At 46.9% G+C, this 11,277-nt stretch overlaps 1 protein-coding gene across 1 annotated transcript in view; it reads right to left on the bottom strand.

The window, feature by feature from the left end:
* Nucleotides 1-2,157: 2,157 nt before the first annotated feature.
* Nucleotides 2,158-11,277, bottom strand: part of PKD2L1 (polycystin 2 like 1, transient receptor potential cation channel) — a 49,086-nt gene continuing 39,966 nt past the window's right edge. Inside the window, exons 14-15 of the mRNA XM_059729684.1 lie at nucleotides 7,887-8,034; nucleotides 2,158-3,225 (exon numbers count right to left, since the gene is read on the bottom strand). Of these exons, the coding sequence (XP_059585667.1) occupies nucleotides 3,007-3,225; nucleotides 7,887-8,034 (367 nt within the window). The 3' untranslated portion in view covers nucleotides 2,158-3,006. The remainder of the gene's footprint in view (nucleotides 3,226-7,886; nucleotides 8,035-11,277) is intronic.

The following is an 11,277-nucleotide window of genomic DNA, read 5'->3' as shown; positions in this document are numbered from 1 at the left end:
CAGCAAGGTACATTTTACACCGCATTCCCTTGAACTCAGGAAGATTGATCCAGGGTCTGACCCTGGATCCTAAGCTCAGGAGAAGAAAGGCACCCAAAAGAGATCTTTTAAGAAAAGACTTGTTCTGATTGAGTTTCCAGAAATGCAGCCTGAATCTCATCTGAGAGATTAAAATACCTTTTCTAAAGAATGATTTAAAGCATTTTATTTCTATGCTACTTTGGACAAACAGCTCCAAATTGCTATGGTTGGGCCTTGCATCACCTCTAACTGACACAGTGAAGATGCTTCATTTGTGATTAGGGCTACTCCTTAAGAAGCACGTGTCATCTCTCTGATTGCAATTTGGTACAAAAACCTGCTGAATTTCAAGTCTTAGAAAACTCTAATTCCCTGACATGATCCCTTTGTTCTATAACAATAGATGAATGATTTCATTCTGGTACGGTTTTACCCAGTATAACAAACACTACTAGATTGTGATGACTGAATAACACTAATCCAAAAGTCTTCAAAGAGACATCAATCAGAGATGATTTTTGTCAGTTTAACTTTTCATTGGACATCTGTGATTAGGTATTTAAAATCCCTTTAAATAGACCCCTGCTCTAAATTTCTATGTAATATTGCTATGAAACAACTGGTCTGTTCTGCCCTAGAGGTGGCTGGTTGCACTTTTCTGGTGGAACAAAGAGATTCCTGCATATTATATATGAGAAAAAATCTGTAAAGTACTCTGGGATGTAAAAGTGCCTATAGCCTTAATTAATGGAGTCTGCTCCGTAGTCTAATTTGAACACTCCAATGTCACCTCAGCATCATGTGTATTAAGCCCCCCATGTTTCAAAATGGCCATAGGGGCGCTTGAACTAAAGTTTGTCTAGTGAACTTTAAAGCACCCCCCCAGGGCCATTTTGAAACACAGGACTGGGGGTGGGGGGACCTTAATATATGTGATGGTGAGCCATTTTAATTAGAGCAGCTGTTACTCTGATTAACACAGCCCCTCCCCACCAGCGAGCAGTGTATTGGCAGCCTTATAAGTTACTAAGCAAATAGAAATAATTGTTGTTAAAGTCTAAAAATCTCATACCAGCCAATTCCATTGACTATTGTATTTCAGTGCTGCTTATTAAAGAAATGTGACTGCTGGTATGTGTACGTGTGTATCTTCTGCAGGAATCCGAAACATACAACATAATGTAACTGATGATCTGGAATGCATAGAAGGCCAGATGCTTGTTGGTGTAAATCAGTATAACTTCACTGAGTTCAATGCTGCCTTACACCAGCCAAGAATGAATCAGCATCCGTAGCTGGTGGCATCAATGACATCCAAGTGAAAAAGTCTCAACAAAAATATCAAATGCTCAGAAGAGTGGCATTTTCACCCTTCAATGAGAAATAGAACTCAGTCCTGTTTTCCCAACACAAGAAGGCCATATTTGCCCTGACCTCAAAGGAAATGGTTTCCTTTGCAAAACACACAAAAATGTCATAATTTCATGGCTACATTTCCAGCACTATGAATTTTCATAAAAGGGAAATTTGGGGCATGAAAATAGACAACAGAACTGCAGAAATTCCAGGATCAACAGCTAGGTTAGAAACCTTGTGAATGGCAGCTCTGATAGCTCCAATAAGCTGCCAGTGAACAAATGACCACCACCCCACTTCCATTTCTTAGCGTAAATAAGGGGGGTATGGGGGTGTGACAGAGGCACCAGCCCTGAGTGCTGACTGAGGGAGGACTCAAAAACAGCAACCACTGGTGCTGCTCTCCTGGTCACTGTCCCACTGTTGGTAGCCTGGCAGCAGCTGCTATGCCATGCACTGCAGTCCAGGACATAGCGCTACCTAATTATGCCTTTGTTTTCATTGACTCCAATTTCTTCCTTATTTATTTTAGAGACACTCAAATCATTTTAATTGTCCTAGCCTGGTGTCCTTTTATCTCTGGTTCTGTACCTGCTATGGAAGGGATAAAGACACAGATACTATAGCAGGGTGGAGACAGACCAAGAGAGGAAAAGTGGGAATAAGCAAGCAGTTAAAATGAGCAAAATTTCTCCTTTTCAAATTAAGCTGCCTTGTTTACTTAATTCCTACACATCTATCCTGCAAAAAACTCTGTATGTGTGTGTGTGTGGGGGGGGGGGGGGCAGCTGCAAAGGTCCTTTCTGGATCTAAACTTTCTCACTGTTCTGGAGTGTTTATAGCTTGTAGTGGAGACACTGATTCAGCTGATTTGGAGAGAAGAGCCTGTTTAGATCCAGTTAGATCCAAATAAGACTTTCCACTGATTTCTAGCATTTGTTTCTGAAGTTCTAGTTCTATGGTATTACACAACTGGTCACTTACATTGGCAAGCAAAATCAAGACAAACCATGATTCTGTACATTGCCAGTGTGACAGAAGTCTCTCTGGTGGTGTCTGCCTTCAGCTTCCCTGGCTAGTGTAACAATGGGATACAACTGACACTGACTTAGTCACGTCTACACATGCAATTAGCACAGAGGAATAAATTCCAGCGCATATTGCATTGGAGTTTATTGCTCCTAGGTGCACTGTTTGCATGTGCGCCCAAGACCACAGCATGTTGAGCCAGGTTAGAGCATCCCCAGCAGGCAGAAGACCCATGGGGTCAGCCTGCCGGCTGCTCCAGCCTGGCTCAACATGCTGCAGTGGGGCTGGCTGGAACACAAGGGTGCTTCAGTGTGGGGGCTAGCTGGTAGGCAGCCCCCACAGTGAAGCACCCTTGTGCCCCAGCCAGCCCCATCAGCGTGTACACATGCATTGCTGTGGAGTAAAGAACTCCGTCACAGAATAGTACTTGTAAATACTAGTAAATACAAGTACTATCCTGTGGCGGAGTTAATTAGTTTAGCTTACTCCATCCTAATAGCACCGCATGTGTAAACAGTGACATTTTACTATGGAGCTAATTAGGCAGTTCCACAGTAAAAGTCTCATGTAGATGTGCCCAGGGGGGAGCATTCTAGCCAGCTAGAAGTGCACATTAGATTGAGGCCGGGTGTTCTTAGGCACCTGAGAGCCTGGCAGCCCTGATCTGGGCAGATTTGTATAGATGCTATTACCACTTCGGGAAGAGCTCCCATTGAGGTTGTTCCCCAACATATGCCCGGTCTCCCAGTCTTCTTGGTCCTCCTGTACTGGCTGGTCTAGATTCCTATGGAGCAGTTCTTCTTGGCTGGATTCTTCTTCCTAGTTACAAGCACAAGAAAGGGACATCTGCTTTGTTAGCAGTTTGCAAAGAAAACTAGCAAGGGTCAAAAGGCAGCAATACAACAGGCTATATGATGCATGGGCCACAGACTCCATCAAAATATCTCCCCAAATCCCTGTGCACCTTCTTTGGATTATGATGGACTTTTTTCAACAAGGGTCAAAGGTGTCTCTTTAGAAAGGTGCTAGTGGAAACACTTGCACCATCACAGTTTAAAATACTAGTGTGGACTGGATAGTTGCAATCCATTTTTGTAAACTGTTGTTTGCAAGAAAGTTCCCGAAAGCAATACATGTCATTGTACATTTGCAAAGGTGTATACATAGAAATGTATACTTGCAAGAGCATAGCAGCACCCTATGGCCCTATTGAATGTTCTTGGTTGATTTTGAATAGTTACTGGAGTGCTGTGTACCCCTGCAATAAACAATTAATAGGCCAGTAGCTGGGGCAGTATTGTTCACGGCCTTTGTAGGACCTATAAAAGTTAGTGTTACTGCACAGCTATTCATATGCAAATTTGAATTGAAGTTATCCAATCAGAAACCAAAACCACTATCATACGATATAGGTGAGCAATTTTACCTTGCAAATTCCACGCAAAGAACTCTCAGAGTAGTAGTCACTCCAAGCAATCAAGAAGCTGAAATGTAGTTACCAGTTTTGCTGGTAATAGGCAACTGGGATTGGATGGGAGGAGGAAGAGGGTAAGAATTATTCACTGTGACTAGATTGCCCAGCCACTCAACTTCCAAACTCTTTAATAAGGCTGACCATCTGATCCTTCCAACATAATGTATGGCTTGCAAGCAGTGGTGGATTAAGTTTTATTGGGGCCCTGGGCAAACAGAAAATTGGAGGCTCCCCCACACCCCATTATAAACATGAATGTGTCAAAATGCATTAATAAATAGACCCGTTAACCATTTGTTGTGCACAACAGCCCCAATAAACTTTTTTTACTCCTGAAAAACTGTAAGACAATGCTATATAGTCAGGTACCATCTATTAATACACTATTAAAATATGCACAGGCATATTTCCTAACTGGCTATGAGCATTTATACACGTACTTTTTTCCTATGACACACCAGAGATCTGCTGCTTTGGAGCAGACTCAATTAATCGAGTCTGTGCTGCACGTGAGCTGAGGCAAACTGCACTGTGCCACATGCAGTTGTATAAGTGGCGAAATGCGGGTCAGCGTGCAGAAAATGGTGGCAAGGTGATTTAGTTCAAAAGCGTGCAACCACCATTTTCTCAGCACTGATGGACATTTTGCCACTTATTAGGGGTGTGCAAAGTGAGCCCTATTCGATTTGGATTTGGCCCAAATCAGGGACAATGATTCCATTCATTGATTTGAATCACTGTCCCTGATTTGATTCAGCCAAATCCGAATCTGAAGATTCAATGCTGATTCAGAGAATCAGTGATTTGGACACAGACGCAGTTTTAAATTTCTTCTCTACATACTTTGAGGTACCAGCATGGCTCGTGATCGCTGCAATGCTGGGGCGCATGGAACGTCCCACAGGACTGGGGCGGGGGGGCCTCCACGTGCTCGGCGGTGAACCCAGAAGTGGACTGGAAGTATTTCCGGTCCACTTTCGGGTCTGCTGGGAAGCGTGCTGGGGGGTCCCCCCACAGCTCCCTGGCTTGGTGATCAGCTGCGGGGGGACTCCAGGTTCCCACCCGCCCCGCAGACCCAGAAGGCACCAGTCGCCAAGCTGGAGGCGCCCCAGCACACTCCCCAGTGGACCCGGAAGTGGACCTGAAGTGCTTCTAGTCTACTTCTGGGTCTGCTGTTGAGTGCACTGGGGAGCCCCTCGTGCTTCTGTGGAATGCTCTTTGTGCCCTACCACTGCAGCACCCACGAGCCACCTGCTACCTAGAGGTATATAGAAAAACATTTAACACTGTGTCTATGTCCAAATCTCTGAGTCTTTCTGAATCTCTCTGAATCAATTTGGAGGGTTCCGATTCGATTCGGGGAAATTTGTGGGTTCTCTGATTAGATTCGTATTCAGAGATTCGGCCACTGAATTGGGCTGAATCTCCACTGAATCAAATCAGGGACCAAAGCTTTGCACAGCCCTACCGCTGATATAACTGCTAGCATCACAGCACCAGGTGCTTTTTAAAGCACCTGGTGCTGTGGCGCTTGCATGTGTAAAAAAGCCCTATGTTCTGGAGGCCAGGGTAGACTGATATGTGCGTACAGCCATTGCTTTGTCCAGTCACCATGACAATCTGACTGAGTGTGGAGCAAGGCATATGCTAAACCATCTCAAAGGGGTATAGTAAATTATTCCCCCCACTCTGGGCAAGTGGGAATCCTAAGGTAGAATTAGCTTCTAGAAGCCCTTCTGGGACAGGTGGTCTGTATTCCAGGCTGAAATTGAGAGCCTTAAGGAGAGGAATTACTGAAGCAGTATTCCTAGGAAAGAATTTTAGCCCATAGGTCCTATATATGAAAGCAAAAAATATACTGTGAAATGTGGAAAAAAGCTTCCTAGTAGGTAGAGCTTTGAGGAGATGAAAGGAGCAAAAATCCCATTATTTGAGACATTTAAAACAAAAGTGTGAAAGACTCGAAATGCAAGAGTGAAATAATCCTATATTGACAGGGAGGTGGAATGGATCTACTGGGTCTGCTCCTTCACTAATATCTTCTGTGATTCACCCTATCTTCAGTCTATCATAGGAAATCTACTTTAATCCAGACTCCTTGTTTGCCATTATACAGTATTATACAGCAGTCCTTGTCAAAGTGCATAAAACAAGAACACCACAAATGCATAAAAACATACGCTGAGGTTTAGAAGAAAAATTAAAAGGGAAACCCCCACAGCTTCTTTGAGCAAGTCAGACTCATCCCTGCTGACAATTACAATACTGAATGATAATACTTATGCCATCAAACAAGTCCATTCAACTCACAAATAGTTACCTTTAGAAAGGGTTGAGAAGGAAGCATTAAACAATTTTCACATGATGTAAGATAAAAATAGCTCACATGACAAAGACTTTAAAACAAGGCCCTTCCAGAGCTAGGGCACAGTCTCTCTCCTTAAAGCAAGAGAGATGTGTGAAAGATATAGCCACCTTACTCAGCAAGCCAGAAAGAAAAATATCGGTCTTCTTTAGCACATGAGAAATGCAACATGCCATTCCATCACCCAGGTGAAACGACTAATAAACCTGACAACTACTTTATAGAAAAATGGGCCAAATTAATCCCTGGTGAAAATCCTCTGCAAAGATAGTATTAGCATATGTCCTCCTATTTCTAACACCTCAATCCACCATTCTAGATTTTTGATAAATGTCCAAAAAACCCCTTGAAACGCATATCAGCAAGGCCTGGTTGACTATAATGAAAATACAAGATTCCTATGAATTTCAGCAGAAGTCTTCAATTTCATAAACTCTTCCTTGCTAATCTTCTCCCTGTGCCCTGCCCCCTCCCCCTGCCACAGCTGGAGCAGAGCAGAGTGGGGCAAGGGTGGATGTGAGCTTCCTGCTGCAGGCTTGGGGCTCTCTGCTCTGCTGCTTTTGCCCTGGAAGCCCCACACTGGCTGCATGTCCACTGTCTGTCCAGCAGTGGGAGGCACAACTCACCACCCCCACTGCTGCTGGGTGGGCAAGGGGTGTGTAGCTGGTACAGGGCTCCCGAGTCCTGAGGAAAAGGGAGCAGAGCAGAGAGCCCCAATCCCACAGCCTGCATCTTCCCTGTGCACAAATCTGGGGGGGGGCAAATGCCCCCTCATGCTTCCCCTGGGGGAGTGCATGCAGCAGTAGGGAACCCCCCTCCCCCCAACATCCCCTGGATGAGCTATCCATGGCTTTGTCCTGCTTCCTCCCCTGGGCCCAGATCCCATGTACCACCCTGGTGCAGGAGTCTACATTGCACTTACTTGTTTTAAACTAAGTATCTTACATGTCTTTTACAATCTAACCACAGTAACTTAATGCTTACTGTGTGCTGCAGGGTGAACACTTCATGGTCTGCCATGTGGATATACACACTCATTACCAAAGGAACTGGTTGTATCTTCTGGATTACTCAGGAGATCCAGGCTGCTCGCACTGTGCTCAGACCAGAATGCTATTAATTTTATCCTCATAAAATCATCTTGCACGCTTTAGTTCAACAGACATGGAGTATAAAGATTGCTGTATGGGTCTTTGCAAGCACAGGTCCAATTCCAAGACTACAGTAGCAACAGACAACCTCACCGAGAAGGAAGATAGAGGCTTCCTTAGTGTTATAGGACACAGGGGCAAACTCAGACTTGGTATAAGCAGGTACAATTCCAATTGTAGCCACCTAACCAGGTCTGATTTTGGCTTCAAAAGAATTTGAGAGTCACGTTCTGCTCCTGTGTGTCTTGGATAAGCTGCTGGATGTTGTCTGACTGTTAGGATGGGAAGACTAGATGCAACAGATCTGGTATCACATGAACCCATATAGTAAAATGGCTTGGTCTTGGAAAAGAAAAAGCACCCTTAACTCTCATTGTCTTATACAGAAAGATGAAGTAGATAATTGACACAATCCACTGAGGAAGGTAAAAAGCATAGTCCCTCAGGCAAGGGATGGGTCTGCAATGGCACCTGGCAGAGGGCTACTGACCTTGCTAATGTTGTCGAGTAGCTTGCCTACCAGATCCTTCCTCTTCAGTTTGTTCCTCTCCAGAGCTTCCAGCTTAGTGACCACAGAGTCAATCTTGGATGCGATGCTGCCAATGGACTGCTCCAGCTGCAGCACCCGTCTCAGGAGGCTGTGAAAGAGAGTGTTGCTAATCTTCCAGTGGGACATGCTCTGGGACTTGCAGAAGTTTGTACAAACTCAGGGCCTGATCCTCCATTGGTGTAAATTGAATAAATCAAGTCAACTATATTGTTTTACAGTTGGGGGCATTGGGATCCCTGGCTACACTGGGTTTCCCGCTGCAGTTTCTGACTGGTCCTGCTAAAGGCAGGCTGCTTCCCAACCAGGTTATCTACTGACCACCAGGGATCCTGGTTTTCTCTGTTCAAAAATTGCAAATTCTCTGATTAAAAAAATACCAAATTCTCTGATTTAAAAACCCCAAATTTGCATTTTTCCATGATTAAAATGAAATGCTATTATATACATAGGTATCAGCTTAACACAATGTTTTATTGATATATTTACAAATTTAAAGCAATTTGGAAGCCTACCAGTGCCTCAATCATTATAATAAAATAAATTCTAAATACCCATATATTTTGGCATTTGATTTTAGGTTTTTTTATCATGGAAAATCAGAGCTTCTCCTTCCCCCTTCACTCACCAGGATGCAGGTCCAGCTACTTATGTCCCCCTGCTGCTTTGTGGCATTGAGCAGACCTGATATGTCCATGCCCTGCCCCTGCCCATGCTGCTGCCCCTCACTCCAAAGCCACAGCCCCATCCCCAGCCCTGCCAGTGCCCCTCACTTAGGCTGCATAGTCCCCTGGCCTCCCCCAGCTATGCCAGTGCCCCTCACTCCTTACCCACAGTCCCGTGTGCCCCTGGGCCATGCTGGTGCCCCACACTTTCAACCCACAACCCCCCCTCCCTGCTGTTGCCCCTTGCTCCTGACCCAGAGCCCTCTGGCCCTCCCAGTGCCCCTCACTCTAGACCCACAGTTTCCCCCACACCCCCCAGTGCCCCTCACTCACAAACTACAGCACCCCCCAGTCCTGCTGGTACCCCTCACTCTTCACATGCAGCCCCTTGCCCCCCAAGCCTTTCCAGAGGGGGTCCCCAGCTTCCCCCTGCCCCACCCAACTCCACATGGACTCACAGGATGGTGGTCTGTGGGAACACGGTGGGGACAGCCTCCAGCATGAGGTGCATGCAGCACACCTCTCACAGAACCACAGGGAGCAGCTGGGGCACCACACACTGTCTCGCGCTGCCGGCTGGGGCTGGGGCTCCAGTGAGGCAGGGAGGACCAGTGCCTTTCTCCATGGCAGCAGCATGAAGCACAGCATGGCTCTGGACTGGCCATACTGCAGGCAGCAGAAGGAGGGTGAAGGGCTCCAAGCCCCATCCTGCCCAGGCCAGAGTATGCTGGCTCCAGCTTGCGGAAGCAACGGCGAAGGGAGTCTGTACAGTTGCCAACCCTCCTGGATTGGCTGGGAGTCTACTGGGATGGGCATCAAACTCCCGGTGACTACTGAAAGCAATCCAGGAGACTGATATTGTGAACGGGTTGAACAGTACAATTAATGACTAGAGGTGTGCCAATAAATTGGTCCCATATGGATCAGCACCGACATAAGGAAAATTGCCAGTATCAGCAATCAGCTTTTTTTGTTTAACGTGGCTGATAATGTTGCTGATAAAATGCCTCACGCATGTGCACAGCCGCAGCGCAGCACACAGGCAGCTAGGAGTGCAGCCCACGCTCTGTCCCGGCTGTGCAGCCCCAGCCCCACTCCCTCCCTCACTGCAGGGGCCTCAGTCTGCCCACCTCCCCCCGCAATGCCACTTCCTTCCCCCCTTCCTCCACAACAGACTTAGCAGCCAGACACTGCTGTCCAAGCCGCCTGGCTGCCTATTGGCAATTGGATTGGTATTGGCCGATATGGCTTGTTAAGAATCAGCCATCAGTATCAGCCCAAAACATTTCTATCGGTGCACCTGTATTAATAACATTATGTCATGTTGGAAAAAAAATCTTCCAGAAGAGCTTCAGTCAGAGTTGGCAACCATAGGAGTCTGGCCTAGGCACAGGCTGGAGGGGGGAGGAGGAGACAACTGTAGCACCCCCGGCCCTGGGCTGGGGCTCCTGCACTGCACCAGGCAGTCTGGCCATAGCGTCCCTGGGTAGTGTCTCCTGGCTACCCCACTCCTGAGAGCACAGGTACTGGTTGCTGGCCCAGCCATGCAACTCCCTGCTTCCCCCAAAGGATTCCCTCTGTCCTCATCTTGTGCTGGAGGGGCAGGTGCCTCCAGGTGGGCCCTGCTGGCAGCAGTGTGGAGCTGGCCTCACCAGGAGCACCAAGCACTGCCTCAGACCCGCTGCCCCCCCGCTGCATCCCCAGTGCCCCGACACCTTCCCCCAGCAGGCACCTGCCCCCACTCACACACCAATTACCTCCACACACCTCTGCCACACACACACACACACACACACACACACGCTCCACAGCTCCCCAGATAGTCCCCAAGCCCTGTCCCTCCAACCCCTACCCAACCTAGGCTTACTTGCATGCAGCTGCCAGAGCTGCATGCCTGCCATGCACAGGATGCTCTCTGCCTCCAGTTGCACTCCTCCTGCTCCCCCAACTCCCAAGAAGCTCCTTGAAGGCTGGAAGGCTGCCAGCCTGCAAGGGGCAACCCATCATTTCCTGCAGTTTTCTCCTTTAAAAAGGAAAATCTACATTTTCACACAGCAAACTGAAAACCTGGATCCCTGCTGACCACTAATATGGATATAGCCAAACTATATTCTCAGCCTGTTAGCACCTAGTACAGGTCAGGCTCCCAATGTGTCTTGCTTCTTAGGGTCCCTCCAGCTGCCTTTTAGTATGGCCCTAGCTGTCTTGTTCTGATGCCACATTCTATGTTTTAAGGTGTGACTTCCACTCCCTCTTTGAAAGAAACAGCTTAACTGTCCTCGTGCTCAAACTCAACGTGTAAGGGAAAATCCTGCAGCTGACATAAATCGGGGTAGCTCCTCTAGGGACTCTTCTGCAGTGTGCCAACTTCCAGTGGCCTTGTGTGCCCATTTCAACCTCTGACCTGATCTAGAGCAGGCTACATTACCAGAAGAGACAGCTGAAGAGAGATGATGCCAGATGCACAATGTATAATTTCCAAGACAGTCTTTTCAAGAAAATGCAAAATATGTGGTAAAAAGGGCCTGCCTCTCTATACTGCCTTGTCCCTTTATGCACTCATAAGGAGGGATCTGGAAGGGACAGATCACATTGGTGAGATTTCAGATTTGCTTTCAACCAGAGCAGCAAGGGGGTGGACACCAGCAATGGCTTTAATAGTGAGTCCA

The sequence above is a fragment of the Alligator mississippiensis genome, chromosome 6 (genome assembly GCF_030867095.1).
Source record: "Alligator mississippiensis isolate rAllMis1 chromosome 6, rAllMis1, whole genome shotgun sequence".
NCBI lineage: Eukaryota > Metazoa > Chordata > Crocodylia > Alligatoridae > Alligator > Alligator mississippiensis.
Note: the sequence above shows the minus strand (reverse complement) of the source record. Positions and strands in the feature narration are given on the sequence as shown.